The sequence below is a fragment of the Pan paniscus genome, chromosome X, assembly GCF_029289425.2.
Source record: "Pan paniscus chromosome X, NHGRI_mPanPan1-v2.0_pri, whole genome shotgun sequence".
Taxonomy (NCBI): Eukaryota; Metazoa; Chordata; class Mammalia; order Primates; family Hominidae; genus Pan; species Pan paniscus.
The window spans coordinates 135,269,457-135,288,706 of NC_073272.2; the positions used below are offsets into that span (position 1 = coordinate 135,269,457).

The window sequence follows — 19,250 nt, forward strand, 5'->3', positions numbered from 1 at the left end:
TTGGAGAATGGCAGATACTAGGGACCATTAATTCTGTAAAAGCTGTAGAAGACTGCAGTAAAGAATCACAGTTACAGAACCAAAAGTGACAGTCTTCTATTTTGGATGTTTGTACAAAGAGGATATACAATTAATAAAGTGGTCGAGGAACAGTTTTCTGCTTTAACACCAAAAACTAACATAGAAACCTGTAAAGGTGTCCAAGTATAGTAATCCTTTTCATGTATATCTGGTTAAGATTTAAAACTGAAGCTTTCTTTTTTAACCTTTTTAAAATTATAGATGCAAGACGGGTACATGTACAAGTTTCTCACTTGGATATAATTGCATAATTCCGGGGTTTGGGCTTCTAGTGAACCCATCTCCCAAATAGTGAAGAGAGTATCCAATAGGTAGTTTTTCAACCCTCCAACCCGCTCCCTCCCTCCCCTCCACTTCCCTTTTGGAGTCCTCAGAGTCAATGGTTTCTACCTTTATGTTCATGTGTACCCATTGTTTAGCTCCCACATATGAATGAGAACATGCAGTATCTCATTTTCTGATTATCTGATTTTGTTTCTGCGTTTCACTTAAAAGTGAAGTTTTCGCTGGACACAGTGGCTCACGCCTGTAATCCCAGGATTTGGGAGGCAGAAGTGGGTGGATCGCTTGAGGTCAGGAGTTCCAGATAAGGCTGGCCAACATGGCGAAACCACAGCTCCACCAAAAATACAAAAAATAGCCGGGGCCTGGCGCGGTGGCTCGCGCTTGTAATCCCAGCACTTTGGGAGTCTGAGGTGGGCAGATCACTCGAGGTCAGGAGTTTGAGACTAGCCTAGCCAACATGGTGAAACCCTGTCTCTACTAAGAAATGCAAACAACTAGCCAGGTGTGATAGTGTGTGCCTATAGTCCAGCTACACAGGAGGCTGAGGCAAGAGAATTGCTTGAACCCGGGAGGTGGAGGTGGCAGTGAGCTGAGATCGGACCATAAACTTAATCAAATTGTTGTTCCAACTGCAGCTGCTGTACTGCAGGTGGTTTTGTTGCATCGGCAACTGTGACATCCCTGGGAACCTGATATATAATCCTGATTAGGTGAATGTTTTGTTTTCTTTCAGTAGTTGTCATAAACAAGAGTTTGGGTCCAGCTAGAAAGGACAGCAATGTACTATCATCTCCTCTTTCAACCTTATATCAACTCTCAAGGTTTATATCCTAAACGAGTCCTTAGGGACCATGACCACCTTTCTCTTAAACCAGATGTAACACCATTCTTTGCACTGATGACATTATGCTGACTGCGCAGGACGTAGCAACTAATCCAGACACATTAGCGACACACTTACAAGACATTATGTGAGAAATAATTCCCAAACAACGTCAGGGGTCTTCTACCTGAGGGAAACGTTTAACAACTTAGTAGTCTGGCATGTCAAGATGGTGGTTATAAGGTGAACAGCATGTTCTTACATCTTGCCTTTTTTACTACTAAATAAGGAACACAGAAACGAGTTCCATAATAGATGTTGTCTTAGTATATACCTCAATGTTGTGCAGTACTGTGACCCATTGACAGGTGCCTGAAACCCTGCTAGCATGGATTGGGGCCCAGAAAAAGAGAAGCTTCCTTAGTCCTGCACCTGCGGTCTCATGGGGAGTTCCCTGCGACCAGTTGATGAGAAAATAAAAAACATCATGCCTGATTTTCATTTGTTACTTCAAAATATGCCGGCACCACGTCTATTAAGTTTGTTGCTACTGCAAAAGAAATTATCCCCAATTTAGCAGCTTAAAACAACACAAATATATAAGCAGTTCTGTAGATCAGAAATCCATGCAGCCTAGATTGGTATCTCGGCTTAGGATCTCACAAATCAAAGGTAAGGTATCAACCAGGCTGCTGACTAACTGAGGACTCAGAGAGAAATTATTTTCAAGCTCATTTGGGTTATTGGCAGGTCTAACTTCTATTTATTTATTCATTTATTTTCATTATACTTTAAGTTCTAGGGAACATGTGCACAGCGTGCAGGATTGTTACATATGTATGCATGTGCCATGTTGGTGTGCTGTACCCGTTAACTCATCATTTACGTTAGGTATATCTCCTAACGCTATCCTTCTCGCCTATGAGTGAGAACATGCGGTGTTTGGTTATCTGTCCTTGTGATAGTTTGCTCAGAATGATGGTTTCCAGCTTCATCCATGTCCCTACACAGGACATGAACTCATCCTTTTTTATGGCTGCATAGTATTCCATGGTGTATATGTGCCACATTTTCTTAATCCAGTCTATCATTGATGGACATTTGGGTTGGTTCCAAGTCTTTCCTATTGTGAATAGTGCCGCAATAAACATACATGTGCATGTGTCTTTATAGCAGCATGATTTATAATTCTTTGGGTATATACCCAGTAATCGGCTGGCTGGGTCAAATGGTATTTCTAGTTCTAGATCCTTGAGGAATGGCCACACTGTCTTCCACAATGGTTGATCTAATTTACAGTCCCACCAACAGTGTAAAAGTGTTCCTATTTCTCCACATCCTCTCCAACACCTGTTGTTTCCTGACTTTTTAATGATCACCATTCTAACTGGTGTGAGATGGTATCTCACTGTGGTTTTGATTTGCATTTCTCTGATGACCAGTGATGAGGAGCATTTTTTCTCCCATTCTGTAGGTTGCCTGTTCACTCTGATGGTAGTTTCTTTTGCTGTGCAGAACCCCTTAGTTTTATTAGACCCCACTTGTCAATTTTGGCTTTTGTTGCCATTGCTTTTGGTGTTTTAGTCATGAAGTCCTTGCCCATGCCTACTATGTCTTGAATGGTATTGCCTAGGTTTTCATCTACGGTTTTTACTGTTTTAGGTCTAACATTTAAGTCTTTAATCCATCTTGAATAAATTTTTGTATAAGGTGTACGGAAGGGATCCAGTTTCAGCTTTCTACATGTGGCTAGCCAGTTTTCCCAGCACCATTTATTAAATAGGGAATCCTTTCCTCATTTCTTGTTTTTGTCAGGTTTGTCAAAGATCAGATAGTTGTAGATATGTGGCATTGTTTCTGAGGGCTCTGTTCTGTTCCATTGGTCTATATCTCTGTTTTGGTAACAGTACCATGCATACCAGAATCTCTGGGACACATTCAAAGCAGTGTGTAGAGGGAAATTTATAGCACTAAATGCCCACAAGAGAAAGCAGGAAAGAGCTAAAATTGACACCCTAACATCACAATTAAAAGAACTAGAGAAGGAAGAGCAAACACATTCAAAAGCTAGCAGAAGGCAAGAAATAACTAAGATCAGAGCAGAACTGAAGGAAATAGAGACACAAAAAACCCTTCAAAAAATCAATGAATCCAGGAGCTGGTTTTTTGAAAAGATCAACAAAATTGATAGACCGCTAGCAAGACTAATAAAGAAGAAAAGAGAGAAGAATCAAATAGACGCAATGAAAAATGGTAAAGGGGATATCACCACCGATCCCACAGAAATACAAACTACCATCAAAGAGTACTATAAACACCTCTACGCAAATAAACTAGAAAATCTAGAAGAAATGGATGAATTCCTCGACACATATACCCTCCCAAGACTAAACCAGGAAGAAGTTGAATCTCTGAATAGACCAATAACAGGCTCTGAAATTGAGGCAATAATTAATAGCTTACCAACCAAAAAAAGTCCAGGACCAGATGGATTCTCAGCCGAATTCTACCAGAGGTACAAGGAGGAGCTGGTACCATTCCTTCTGAAACTATTCCAATCAATAGAAAAAGAGGGAATCCTCCCTAAATCATTTTATGAGGCCAGCATCATCCTGATACCAAAGCCTGGCAGAGACACAACCAAAAAAGAGAATTTTAGACCAATATCCTTGATGAACAGTGATGCAAAAATCCTCAATAAAATACTGGCAAACCGAATCCAGCAGCACATCAAAAAGCTTATCGACCATGATCAAGTGGGCTTCATCCCCGGGATGCAAGGCTGGTTCAACATTCGCAAACCAATAAATGTAATCCAGCATATAAACAGAACCAAAGACAAAAACCACATGATTATCTCAATAGATGCAGAAAAGACCTTTGACAAAATTCAACAACCTTCATGCTAAAAACTCTCAATAAATTAGGTGTTGATGGGACGTATCTCAAAGTAATAAGAGCTATTTATGACGAACCCACAGCCAATATCATACTGAATGGACAAAAACTGGAAGCATTCCCTTTGAAAACTGGCACAAGACAGGGATACCCTCTCTCACCACTCCTATTCAACATAGTGTTGGAAGTTGTGGCCAGGGCAGTCAGGCAGGAGAAGGAAATAAAGGGCATTCAATTAGGAAAAGAGGAAGTCAAATTGTCCCTGTTTGCAGATGACATGATTGTATATATAGAAAACCCCATTGTCTCAGCCCAAAATCTCTTTAAGCCGATAAGCAACTTCAGCAAAGTCTCAGGAGACAAAATCAATGTGCAAAAAATCACAAGCATTCTTATACACTAATAACAGACAAACAGAGAGCCAAATCATGAGTGAACTCCCATTCACAATTGCTTCAAAGAGAATAAAATACCTAGGAATCCAACTTACAAGGGATTGTGAAGGACCTCTTCAAGGAGAACTACAAACCACTGCTCAATGAAATAAAAGAGGATACAAACAAATGGAAGAACATTCCATGCTCATGGATAGGAAGAATCAATATCGTGAAAATGGCCATACTGCCCAAGGTAATTTATAGATTCAATGCCATTCCCATCAAGCTACCAATGACTTTCTTCACAGAACTGGAAAAAACTACTTTAAAGTTCATATGGAACCAAAAAAGAGCCCGCATCGCCAAGTCAATCCTAAGCCAAAAGAACAAAGCTGGAGACATCATGCTACCTGACTTCAAACTATACTACAAGGCTACAGTAACCAAAACAGCATGGTACTGTTATCAAAACAGAGATATAGACCAATGGAACAGAACAGAACAGAGCCCTCAGAAATAATGTCGCATATCTACAACTATCTGATCTTTGACAAACCTGACAAAAACAAGAAATGGGGAAAGGATTCCCTATTTAATAAATGGTGCTGGGAAAACTGGCTAGTCATATGTAGAAAGCTGAAATGGGATCCCTTCCTTATACTTTATACAAAAATTAATTCAAGATGGATTAAAGACTTACATGTTAGACCTAAAACCATAAAAACCCTAGAAGAAAACCTAGGCAATACCATTCAGGACATAGGCATGGGCAAGGACTTCATGTCTAAAACACCAAAAGCAATGGCAACAAAAGCCAAAATTGACAAATGGGATCTAATTAAACTAAAGAGCTTCTGCACGGCAAAAGAAACTACCATCAGAGTGAACAGGCAACCTACAGAATGGGAGAAAATTTGTGCAATCTACTCATCTGAAAAAGGGCTATTATCCAGAATCTACAATGAACTCAAACAAATTTACAAGAAAAAAACACACAACCCCATCAACAAGCGGGCGAAGGATATGAACAGATACTTCTCAAAAGAAGACATTTATGCAGCCAACAGACACATGAAAAAATACTCATCATCACTGGCCATCAGATAAATGCAAATCAAAACCACAATGAGATACCATCTCACACCAATTAAAATGGCAATCATTTAAAAATCAGGAAACAACAGGTGCTGGAGAGGATGTGGAGAAATAGGAACACTTTTACACTGTTGGTGGGACTGTAAACTAGTTCAACCATTGTGGAAGTCAGTGTGGCAATTCCTCAGGGATCTAGAACTAGAAATACCATTTGACCCAGCCATCCCATTACTGGGTATATACCCAAAGGATTATAAATCATGCTGCTATAAAGACACATGCACACGTATATTTATTGCGGCACTATTCACAATAGCAAAGACTTGCAACCAACCCAAATGTCCATCAGTGATGTACTGGATTAAGAAAATGTGGCACATATACACCATGGAGTACTATGCAGCCATGAAAAATGATGAGTTCATATCCTTTGTAGGGACACGGATGAGGCTGGAAACCATCATTCTCAGCAAACTATCCCAAGGACAAAAACCAAACACCACATGTTCTCACTCATAGGTGGGAATTGAACAATGAGACCACATGGACACAGGAAGGGGAACATCACACACCGGGGCCTGTTGTGGGGTGTGGGGAGGGGGGAGGGATAGCATTAGGAGATATACCTAATGTTAAATGACGAGTTTATGGGTGAAGCACACCAACTTGGCACATGTATACATATGTAACAAACCTGCACGTTGTGCACATGTACCCTAAAACTTAAAGTATAATAATAAAAAAAAGAAAAGTACCTGGAACAATTAATATTTGTTGAATCAATGAATGAATGAATTAAGTAAAAGCATAGAATGGGCTGGGTGCGGTGGCTCATGCCTGTAATCCTAGCACCTTGGGAGGCTGAGATGGGCAGATCACTTGAGGCCAGGTTTCGAGACCAGCCTGGACAACATGGCAAAACCCCATCTCCACTAAAAATGCAAAAATTAGCAGCGTGATGGCACCTGTGGTGCACCTGTAATCCCAGCTACTTGGGAGGCTGAAGCACAAGGATCGCTTGAACTGGGGTGAGCTGGAGGTTGCAGTGACTTGTGATCGTGACACTGCACTCTAGCCTGGGCAACAGAGCAAGATTCTGTCTTAAAAAAATAAAATAAAAAGCATAGAATGTGCAAGTCATATCTGGAGACAACAGTCTTAAAGGGACTGCTACTGAAGCTCCAAATTATTGCTATCAGGCCAATCCTATCTAGGAACTACCTTTATTATATATATTGGATATACCACCCCACCCGCATAGATATACATATATATATGTGTATATATATATATATATGGGGTGTATATATATATATATATATATATATGGGTTGTATATATATATATGGGGTATATATATATATGAATAGGGGTGTATATGTAATATGTGTAATGTGTATAATGTGTATTATATGTATAATGGGAGATTACAAAGTGTGTGTGTGTATGTATATATACCCCCACCAACACACACACACACACACAGGTATAATGTGCATTACATGTATAATGGGAGATTTTAAAGTGTGTGTGGATTTTAATGTGTGTGTGTGTAAAATATTTTACACACACACACATTAAAATCTCCCATTAGTTCTGCCTTTTCGTTGAAGGCTGACTGATACAGATTTCAACATTGAGATCGGGTTCCCACTACACCAGGGGCTAAGGAAGAGTATGTGTGATATGTCTAGAGAGCTTCTTAGTCCTCCCGTGTTTTTCGATTAGAGTTAATGGAAAATCACAGCAACCCCATCCAGGCAGGACATCTAATGGTTCAGACTCTTCCGTAATGAAGGTTTGAGTCATCCTGCCAGGCCAAGCATCATGACCAACTGACATGCTATCTTAGGGCAAAGGGAATGCGAAATGGGTAGCGAAAGAAGGTAGTTATAAACGCCAGCTACATCAGTGTGAGCTGCTGCAGAAACCACGACTGTAATAGTATTTACCTAATGGGTTAATAATATCTACCAGCACAGGTGGGAATACAAAATAACCAAAACACAAGTTATCCTTTCAAATAAAATGCTTTGGGAAAAAGAACATCTTTTACTAACAGAAATTTCTTAGCCTCTGGAAGGCTATTTGATTCGGTAACATATGCCAGGAGACTTCAGCAATATCCTGCTCCATTGTAGAAAACAGCAATCTGATCCTTTTCTCTCCTCAATCATTAACGAGATTATGCATTTGGGGTGTGATAATCCTCCAGGGACAAGTATTCTCAAATCATACGTTTCAGTTTCTTCTTAAGGTGCTTAACAAAGTCTCGTCTCATACATCTGAAAAGAAAGAGACATGTCATTAACCAAAAGATAGCTAAAGAACCTATGCTGTACGAAGCACTGTGATGGATAGAAAGATGAAGTAACAGTCAGCATGGAAATAGAAATGTATCTGCATGGTAAGAGGTAGTCTAGCCGGCAATAACAAATGCTGGCAAGGGTGTGGAGAAAAGGGAACCCTCATACACTGTTGGTGAGAATATAAATTACTACAACAACTATGAAGAACAGTTTGGAGGTTCCTCAAACAACTAAAAATGGAGCTATCATATGATCCAGCAATCCCACTGCTGGGTATATACCCAAGAGAAAGGAAGTCAGTGTACCGAAGAGACATCTGCACTCCCATGTTTGTTGCAGCACCATTCACAGTAGCCAAGATTTGGAAGCAACCTAAGTGTCCACTAACACATGAATGGGTAAAGAAAATATGGCACATACACACCATAGAGTACTGTTTAGCCATAAAAAAAAGAATGAGATTCAGTCATTTGCAACAACACGGATAGAACCGAAGGTCCTTATGTTAAGTGAAATAAGCCAGGCACAGAAAGACAAACTTCACATGTTCTCACTTATTTTTGGGAGTAAAAGTGTAAAACAACTGAACTAATGGAGATAGAGAGTAGAATGACAGTTACCAGAGGCTACAAAGGTTAGTGGGGGTGGAGGGTGTGGGAAGTGGGGATGATCAATACGTAGAAGTAGGGAATAAATAAGATGTCGTATTTCATAGCCCAACAGGGTGACTATAGTCGGTAATAATTTAATTGCACATTTAAAAATAATGAAGAGTATAATTGTATTCTCTGTAACGCAAAGGATAAAAGCTTGAGGTGATAGAAACCCCACTTACCTTGATGTGATTATTACACATTGTTGTCTGTATCACAATATCTCATATAGCCCAGAAATATATGCATCTGCTATGTGCCTACACAAATTTTTTAAAAAGAGGTAGTCTAGCAAATACAAAGAGTGTCAACTGAGGGACAATGCGCACCTCAGACTATGGTGAAAATGGAAGTCTCCATAGTCTTCGAAGAATGAGTTAGACTCAGATAACATTAGCCTAAGTAACTGTGGAGACAGCCATAACTGTGAGTGAGGACCAGGGTTTGAGAAACGCAAGGCAGGGGCTGCTCCCCAACGCTCACCCCCAGTACTCTATTGAGCCCAAGTGCTTAAAGAAATTGGACAGTTCCTATTTCTACCCACCTTGCTGCTTCCTTGATGATGGATTCAAAAAATCGTTTCCTGACTGCAGTAGGTCCTTGCACTCCTTCAAGCATTTCGAAGATTTTTTCATATTCTGAAGATGTTGAAAAAAAAAACTTCAGTATTATCAAATACAAAGAAGAATAGAAGTGAATCTACACCTCAGCAATCATGCTTCAGAGGCTGAAATGTTTTAAATGCTTAAATCAAGATACCTGCACATACAAAACCTAAATAATAAAAAAGACACCTGCACATACATGCGAATGTAACTCCTTTAATCATAACCAAGAAAGAAAAGAAAAAGAAAAAATGTACATGCTTTAGTCAAAGAAAAGAGGAACCACCATAAATTATGTGCAATCTCAACTCTGGCAAAGAATGAAACTCAACAGGCAACATGAATATTTCCTGAATCATAGAAAGAGAGACTTCCTATAGTTTTATAAAACAGACATTCTTATACTACTTACTTTGTCCAACGCATCGGAGTTCCTTCCCTAATTGACGTTTTATATCAGCATTAATTTCTTGTTGGCTTTTGGGAGAGGAGGCTATTCCTCTGCATTCTAGGTCATCTCCAGAGAAACTGCTGGTAACGTTTCCTCCCACAGGTGCATTGCTACCAGGTTTCCGCATCATCCCATCTTTGCTGAAACCAGTGAAGTCATCAATCTGAGAATCCAATTGGCTGGGTGGAATAGCATCTCCTGTCATAAGCTCTGGTGAAACAGATTTTGAGTAAAAGCCATCAGCTGTTGTTTGACCACTTTCTTTCCCCTCCACATAGACCTCATGAATGACAGCTCTGGAAATCAAACTGAGAAGTTGAGCTGTGAGATACGTGTGTTTCATCACCCCTCTGGGTACATCTATGTGCTCCTCAGTTTCTAGGGAATTATTTATTTCATAAATGGGAGGATACACCAGGGAGAAATCCCAGGCCTGACAAACGGAGGCCAGGACACATAATACAATAAAACCACCTCTTATTTTCTGGCCCTATGAATAGACATGGAAACCAAGTAAGGCAGTACAACTCTAAAGCAACATTCACAGATCCCTGGTACTCATGGGACAGTTTCAGCTTGTTATGCTTTACAAGTTGAAAGCAGCAAGTCTCACTTGATATCATGATTTCTCAAATTCACTTACAAACTGCCATGCTTTACTGAGCTGGAACCCAGGCAACTGGGATACAACTCAACCGGTCTCCTGTTATATCAAACACATTCTGAGAAAATAGAGGCGGCCATTACTGCTGAAAGTTCTATACACACTCCATCACCAAAAAGTCCCTTTTACTGTATGATTTTCCTCATCCTTCCTTTCTGTCTCACAAAAGTGACTTTCTTTTCACTCCAGGTCTGACACCTCTCATTTATTCATCGTCTGTGGCAGGCAGCATGCCAGTAGCTGGGGATCAGCAGTAAACAGCCCAGAGAGCAACGTTCCCTGCCCTTGTGGAGCTCACATCCTCATGGGGCGGTCAGACAGTACGTGCACAATGAGCAAATGAAACATACAGTGTTGGGCTAGTGGTAAGGAAGCAGTCCACAGGCCTGTGGGCAACAGCAGCAGAGGGAGCCCCAGGAGCTGCTGCTGGTTGGGCAGAGCCTTCTGTGGAGGTACCCTTGGGCAGGGCTTGAAGGAAAAAGCAGAGCTGCCTGCGCAGAGGCAGAGGGGGAGTTCCAGGCTGCGGTGAGGCCAAGGATATGGGCTGGAGTGGGGATGGACCGGGCACTACGGGGTGAAGGACAGTAGCAGAGAGAGTCAGGAGATGATGGGGCCCGTGTGAGGAGAGGGTGACGGAGGCCAGGCCACGCAGAACCTCGCAGACCAAAGCTGCTTCGCAGTCGGTTCTGAGTGCTTAGGAGTGTTGAGGATGGGTGTTCAGGAGCGACATGGCATCACGTGATTTACATGCCAACATCATGACCCGGCTGCAGGGTTGGAGGGTATGTGTTTGATGCGGGAAATAACGGGAAACATGGAGGTATCTCAGGAGCTCAGTGATTGATCGTGGCAGAGTGGAATAGAAGGAGAGAGAGAGATGCTGGGGTTCAGGAATTTTTTACAGTATTTAGAGAAGAGAAGAAAAAGAAATGTAGAAAAAAACAATGATGGGGTCGGGGGTGGTGGCTCGTGCGTGTAATCCCAGCACTTTGGGAGGCCGAGGTGGGTGGATCACCTGAGGGGGGGAGTTCGAGACCAGCCTGGCCGACATGGCGAAACCCCATCTCTACTAAACTTACAAAAATTAGCTGGGTGTGGTGGCTGGTGGTTGTAATCCCGCTACTCGGGAGGCTGCGGCAGAAGAATCACTTGAACCCAGGAGACGGAGATTTCAGTGAGCCGAGATCACGCCACTGCACTCCAGCCTGGCTGAGAAGAGCGAAACTCCATCTCAAGAAAAAAATGATAGGGATTCACCAATACGGACAAGAAATTAAAAAAAAAAAAAAAAGATTGTGGGAAATGGAAATCCTAGAAGGTTTTCATGAAGAAGCGAGTGAACAACTGTCAAATGCTGCTGAGAAATTAATGGCAATGTCAGCCGAAACTGTTAACCTTGACAAGGACAGTTTCTCTGGAGGGGATGAGGCAGGGGCATGAAGAGGAGGTGAGGACAGGCTTACTTACTCTTTTCTTTGGACATGGCAGAGCCTGCAATAAGGCTGTCTCCTGCTCCTTGTTTCCTTGCCAACAGGGCCATCCTCTGCCTTTTCTGATACGAAGGACTGTCACATTCCCTGGGACGTTTAAACACAGTTTCAGGATCTACAGCCACCTTCTCTGTTTTATCGGTCATTGTTTCCTGAAAAACATCAATGAATATATTCTATTCATGACAAAAATATAACAATCACAAAATGGCAAGCAATCTGCATATGTGTATACAACCAAGACTTTGAATCATTAATTTCACTTTTAATCATGAGCCAAGATTTACCAAGTCTGAACAGACACTCTGTTCTCAGGAAAAGAAACCTAATTTTAATGTACACAAAGTAAAACAGAAGAAAGATGGTATAACCAAATCAATCAGAATGCTTGTGGAATAAGCAGCTGTCATCAACCAAAAATAGATAAAAATATTATTACCTATTTGAAGATGTATAAGCCAATCTGTATTAACCCTTATTAGAAAAAATGGATGTATAAACCAATCTGTATTAACCCTTATTATACATTATATTTTAAATTATATATTATATATCATATATATTTAATATATAAGTATTTATGCTTATATATTCAAATAGATGTATAAACCAACGTGTATTAACCCTTATTAGGAACCCTTATTAGAAGATTGATACAAAACTGATAACAACATCTGACAAGGAATTTAGAAGGAAGAAAAACTACAAGATCAAGCCAAAAATACAAGCCAAGATCACCCCGAACTTAGACACAAAAATTCCAAACTAAGGGTGAGCAAATAAAATGTACTGGTACTTAAAAAGGACATACATCATCCATGGTGGAGTATATTGCAGAAAGGCAACACTGATTTAACATTTGAAAATCGATAAACGTAGTGCACCACATTAACAACAACAAAAACAGGGAAACACCACATGATCATTTTCATACATGGATCAATGTTTAAAGTCCATTCGTGATAAAAACTATCACCAACTTAGGAAAAAGGGCAACTTTCCTATTCTGGTTAGCATATGTACAAAAAATTTTTAAATGCCATACTTCATAGTGACATATCAGTATTTTCTCCCTGAGTTTGAAAACAAGACAAAGATGTCCACTATCCATTCAACAATTTACTGGAGGTTCTAAAAAGTGCCATAGCATCAGGAAAATACAATAGGTTTAAAATTTGGAAAGAAATAAAACTGTCATTATTCACAGATGACATTGTTCTGTACATAGAAAAATGCAGCAGAATAAAATCATTACAGTTAATAAGCAAATTTAGTCAACTTTCTAGATATAATGAAAACCAATGGCATTTCTGTGTAATGAATAGCAATTCTGTATAATGAATGGCATTATACAGAATGGCAATTCTGTATAACGAATAATTAGAATATGAGATTTCAAATGTCATTAAAAACAGTTCCAAAAACATCAAATATTTAGGAATAAATCTAATCAAGATGTGCTAGAGTACTTCACAAAAATTATAAAACATCACTCAGAGAAATTCAAGACTGCAGTAAATGGAGAAAAATATTCTTTCCATGCATTGGAAGACATTGCTATTTTTTTTTTTTGAGTCGGAGCCTCGCTCTGTCACCCAGGCTGCAGTGCAGTGGCACAGTCTCTGCTCACTGCAACCTCCACTTCCCAGGTTCAAGCAATTCTCCTGCCTCAGCCTCCTGAGTAGCTGCGATTACGGGCGCCTGCCACGACGCTGGATAAAGAAAATGTGGTACATATACACCACGGAATACTATGCAGCCATAAAAAAGAATGAGTTCATGTCCTTTGAAGGGACATGTGTCAGCAAGCTAACACAGGAACAGAAAACCAAACACCACGTGTCCTCACTCATAAGTGGCAGTGGAACAATGAGAACACATGGACGCAGGGAGAAGAACATCACACAGTGGGGCCTGTCAGGGGTTGGGGGGCTAGGGGAGGGATAGCATTAGAGAAATACCTAATGTAGATGACGGGTCAATGGGTGCAGCAAACAACCATGGCATGTGTCTTCCTATGTAACAAACCTGCACGTTCTGCCCATGTATCCCAGAACTTAAAGTATAATTTTAAAAAAAGGAATATTATCGTAATGGCATTGGGTGAGTCAAAGATGTTTCTTAAAATAATAAAAAGCACTATCCATAAATAATACACTAATTAATAAAATTAAGAGAATCTGTTCATCTACAACACATTATTGAGATCGTGTAAAAGCAAAAAAGATTTATAGAAGATACTAAAATTGTATATGTATTTTTATATATGTACATATACGCCTGTGTGCCTGTGCGTATAATTCAAATACAGAATATATGGAAACTACAAATCCATTTTTAAAATACAAACATCTCAGTAAAAGCTGGGGGAAAATACCTGAAAAGGAACTTCATAAAAGGCATAGTTAAATGACCAATAAACACATAAAATGGTGCTAAAAAAAAAAAAGAAAACAATAAATAGCTGGGTGCGGTGGCACTGCAATCCAGTCTGGGTGACAGAGGGAGACCCCGTCTCAAAAGACAAACAAAAATCAATAAATAAAAACAATTTCTTAAAAAGGTGCTTGATCTCATTGATCAGCAGAGAAATGCGAGTGTAGACATAAGGAGAGATCACTGCACACCCATCAGAGTGGCTGGAATGAAAGACTAACTGTACTGCGAGTGTTCAAATGTGGCACAGCTGGAACCTTTGAATATTTCTGGACTCCCATTCCCACACAGACACCTGAGGCTGTGGCTAAAAGGTCAGATAGAATCCCAGTAAAGAGCTCCTTCAGAATTGCGATCAACCAACCGAGGAAAAGCACCCCAACCTGGGTCGAGACAAGAGTTCCCAAGGTCACGTGGCCTCCTTCATGGCTGACACAGAGCTCCCTGAGTCCCACCATAGGCTTAGAGAATCCAAGGAACATTACCCCATTCCCCGGCGGCACCGGGAGAGAGCACCTACAGATAATAATTTTAAAAACCCAGCACCAAGAGAAAGCATCCAGTAAGCGTCCACAACGGGGATAAGCAGAACCAAAGAAAAGCCAACACATTGTAACTGAGAGCGAGCAACATCCGTGGACAAATGCGCCTCACGGCCGACATCAGTACCCAAGGAAGAGTCCACCAGAGGTTGAGATAAAGCCCCCGACAGTGACCCCACAGGGCTACGATCATGTGTCCGGGGCACAGCCACCCCCACCACGTTCCATGAGCACAGATAGTGTCCCCAGGGCGGAGTCCCCCTCAGGACAGCGACTGAGTGGGAAAGAAACACCGCGGCACCCGAGGCCGACACAGGCAACCAAGGCATGGCCCCCACCCCCCGGGCTCAGGTCATTTCAGCAGGAAAAGTCGCCTTTTCCATCACCGACAGAGAGCCCCCAAGAAGAGCCCCCAAGAAAAGCCCCCTGGCCCCACAACATAGCCGAGACGGGGTGCCCAAGGAAAACGCTCCCCCGCGGCTGACACAGGCGCCCATGGCGGTGTCCCCAGAGCTAAGCCACTTCCCCAAGGGAGCCCTCCCACACACCGGACAGAGAACACCACAGAAAAGACTCTTTCTGAGGAAAAAGGACACTTTCCAGGGCGAAATTAAAGCATCCAGGGAAAAACTGCCCACTCACAGTCCTGAAGTCCTGACCTTGCTGGAGGAGAGACGGCGGCACCTCACAAAATGGCAGTGAAGTTGTGGCGCCTCCCCGCTGGTGGCACTTTCTAGAAACCTGCCCTCTGGGAGTTGTGGGAAATGTGCCCCCTAGGGCACCTGGGAGTGATGTGCATGGGGAGGCGTCTCACCAGAAGCACTGATCCCGTTTGGCCCAAGGGAGATGGGAGGAAGGGAAGTAGCCAGCCACAGCGTGCCTGCCCCAGCCGAACACAGGGAACCTGTTGGGGGCGCCAGAGTGCTGAGGAGAAGCCTCGTGCCCCAGAGAACCAGGAAGCGCAGCCCTCCCCTTCGCTGACTCTGGCGCCCTCTACAGGCGACCTTCAGTAACAACTGCACAGCAACGTATGCGGAGGAATGCAGAACCTTCTCACACAGTGGGATGAAATCGCCTGGGTAACATAGTGAGACCCCGGCTCTACAAAGCAACCAACTAATCAAAAAAGAAAGAAAGAAAGAAACACACAAATTAGCCGGGCCTAGTGGCCTTGCACCTGTGGTCCCAACTACTCGGGAAGTTGAGGTGGGAGGATGGCTTGAACCCAGGAGGCGGAGGTAGCAGTGAGCCACTGCACTCCAGCCCAGGCGGTAGAGGAGACCCCATCTCAGAAAAAAAAAAAAAAAAAAAAAAAGAAAGAAAGAAGGAAAAGAAAAGAAAAAGAAAAACAACAACAACAAACTGAAATTTTCATTTGAGGGGGTTGTGTTTTAAAGTCAACCCCGACCCGCCACAGTGGCTCACGCCTGTAATCTCAATACGTTGGGAGGTCGAAGGGGCTGGACCACCTGAGGTCAGGAGTTCGAGACCAGTCTGTCTGACCAACATGGTGAATCCCGTCTCTACTGAAAATACAGAAAATTACCGGGCGTGGTGGCATGCACCTATAATCCCACCAGCTACTTGGGAGGCTGAGGCTGGAGAATCGCTTGAACCGGGCAGGCAGAATTTGCAGTGAGCTGAGATCATGCCACTGCACTCCAGCCTGGGTAACAGAGTGAGACTCTGTCTAAAAATAAAAATCAATCAATCAGTAAATAAAGTCAACCTCTATCTGTTAAAGGTAACCATTATTGTTAATTGATAAGAAAAATGAGGGCCCCAGTGCGGTCGCTCACGTCTGTAATCCCAGCAATTTGGGAGACCAAGAGGGGTGGATTCCTTGAGCCCAGGAGTTCAAGAGCAGCCTGGGCAGCATGGTGAAACCCCATCTTAACACAAAATACAAAAATTAGCTGAGCGTGTAACTGTGGTCCCAGCTGCTTGGGAGGCTTGACACCAGGAGGTTGAGGCTGCATTGACCTTTGTTCGCACCATTGCACTATAGCCTGGGTGACAGAGTAAGACTGTCTACAAAAAAAAGAAAGAGAAAGAAAGAAAGAAAGAAAGAAAGAAAGAAAGAAAGAAAGAAAGAAAGAAAGAAAGAAAGAAAGGAAAGAGAAAGAAAGAAGGAAGGAAGGAAAGAAAGAAAGAAAGAAAGAAAGAAAGAAAGAAAGAAAGAAAGAAAGGAAGGAAGAAAGGAAGAAAGGAAGGACGGAAGAAGGGAAGAAAGGAAGAAAGAAAGAGAGAAAGAAAGAGAGAAAGGAAGGAAGGAGGGGAAACCTTATTATATTGCATCTATTAATCATTTTAATCTGGAACTTTGTATATTTTTCCACCTTTTTTATTTTTTTTGAGACAGTCTGGCTCTGTCACCCAGGCTGGAGTGCAGTGGCATGATCTTGGCTCACTGCAACCTGCGCCTCCCGCCTCCCAGGTTCAAGCAGTTCTCCTTCCTCAGCCTCCCGAGAAGCTGGGATTACAGGCATGCACCACCATGCCCGGCTGGTATTTGTATTTTTAGCAGAGACGGTGTTTCACAATGTTCTCCAGGCTGGTCTCAAACTCCTGACTTTAAGTGATTCATCTGCCTTGGCCTCCCAAAGGCCTGGGATTACAGGGGTGAGCCACCATGCCCGGCCCATTTTTCCACTTTCACAACTTATTTTAAGTGCAGCAAAATTTACTTGAATTGTCCATAGTGGTAAAAAATATTACAGCGAAATTTTTAGAGTTTTAATGGAACAGGCAGTTTCACTATTGACACAATTATTTGGAAGGGATTACTTCACTGGTTTTGTAATTCAAAAGTTATGTTTGTAAAAAAATTAAAATTAAAATTAAAAAATATAGCCAGGCATGGTGGTGGGCACCTGTACTCCCTGCTACTAGGGCAGCAGAGGCAGGAGAATCACTTGAACCTGAGAGGTGCAAGCTTCAGTGAGCAGAGATCGCGTCACTGCACTCCAAAGGAGCAGAGATCCATTGTCACTGGGGGACAAAGGGAGAGTCCGTCTCAAAATAAATAAATTAATTAAAATTAAAATTAAAAATTATGTTTGTTAAGAACCCTGTTAGAAGAGAGTCATATTCAGTATTACAGCTTCTTAGCCTATTGTGTTAATATTTGCCTGTGCTTCAGAGCCTTCATAGAACACATTTTCTTTTGGAATATATTTGATTGATAGGAAAGCTTAAACATTGTTTTCACTTTGATGTAGGAACAGTTGTTTTGTTTGTTTCCTCTAGTGCTATCAAAATAAAATACTCATTTTTTGCATTAAAAAAATCCCACCAGAGCAGTACTCATAGGAGTATTTGATTGAATAACCATGAGACTGGAATCTTGGTGGGGCTTAATTAGAATCCTGCCTACCACACAAGCCACAAGTGGACAGCTGCATACGACAGTCCTGACTGGGACAGCCCTGAAGGACAGTGATGAAGGGAAATCCTCCCAGAGGGAAGAACTTTGAGCAGTGCACCTTCTTGGAGGAGGCATATCCAGACGTGTAAGTATGTATCATGCATAGGCTGTGTCCCACTCATTCGCTGAATTGTCAGGGACTTTGAGAACACACGATTAAAAATGTGTGACAAAGAAGTCTGAGAAAAAAAAATATGTGGACAGGCCTGTCCAAACGGACATACAATGTGAAGATATTGGGGTCTCATGAGAGTTCTCAGCAAAGGGTATCCTCAGCAGAGCAGAATTTTAATAATCAGATGGATAAGGTACTTATTATCTAGGTATTAATCAGCCTCTTTCCCTAACACGTGTGTCACAATCTTACCGGCTCAACAAACAAAGTGGTCAAACTGGCAGGGTTGGAGATTATGCGCAGTAGCATGGACCTCCACTCACCATGCATGGCAAACCTGGCTACGGTCATTGCTGAGTGAAAAATCTTCCAGGAATGGAGACCAACACTAAGCCCCCAATTTGGCACCAGACTCCAGAATGATCTGCCAGCCACTAGTTGGTATGTGGATTACAATAGATCACTTGTATCATAAAAAGAGAAGTGCTTTCTTCTTACCTGAACAGACATTTAGTCTAGATATGGATTTTCCTTCCCACTTGCAGTGCTTTTGAGAAAACCAATGTTTGTATCTTGGCTTCCAAAATTCTGGAAAGCGCTAGTTCCTCAAGTTCCTAGGGTTATTCATTCTGGAGACTCTAGTATACTCTGCAAGAAAACCTGTAGGCCATCCACCAAAATGCCCAAATGGAGTCACTCTTAAATAACGAGCCCTGCATGTTTCCAGAAACTCTAATTATCAGTGAAAAGTTTACTATGGCAGCGATTTCGCCACCCAGGGCAATTGGAGAATGGCAGATACTAGGGACCATTAACTCTGTGAAAGCTGTAGAAGACTGCAGTCAAGAATCACAGTTACAGAACCAAAAGTGACAGTCTTCTATTTTCGATGTTTGTACAAAGAGGACACACAATTAATAAAGTGGTCGAGGAACAGGTTTCTGCTTTAATACCAAAAACTAACATAGAAACCTGTAAAGATGTCCAAGTATAGTAATC

The 19,250-nt window shown here is 41.8% G+C and overlaps 1 protein-coding gene across 2 annotated transcripts; it reads right to left on the reverse strand.

Moving 5' to 3' along the window:
- Window positions 1-7,573: 7,573 nt before the first annotated feature.
- Window positions 7,574-17,840, reverse strand: LOC117977685 (cancer/testis antigen family 45 member A6). 2 transcript variants are annotated; one of them, XM_034950157.2, is made up of 5 exons: window positions 15,369-17,840; window positions 11,709-11,883; window positions 9,539-9,787; window positions 9,066-9,159; window positions 7,574-7,844 (listed from the first exon to the last, which is right to left on the reverse strand). In XM_034950157.2, exons 2-5 carry the CDS (start codon window positions 11,875-11,877, stop codon window positions 7,787-7,789), a joined length of 570 nt encoding a protein of 189 aa, XP_034806048.1. In that variant the 5' UTR covers window positions 11,878-11,883; window positions 15,369-17,840; the 3' UTR covers window positions 7,574-7,786. The 2 variants fall into 2 exon arrangements, with proteins under 2 accessions (XP_034806048.1, XP_034806049.1); XM_034950158.3 differs by lacking the exon at window positions 15,369-17,840 and having other exon boundaries at window positions 7,601-7,844; window positions 11,709-11,994.
- Between the last annotated feature and the right edge of the window lie 1,410 nt (window positions 17,841-19,250).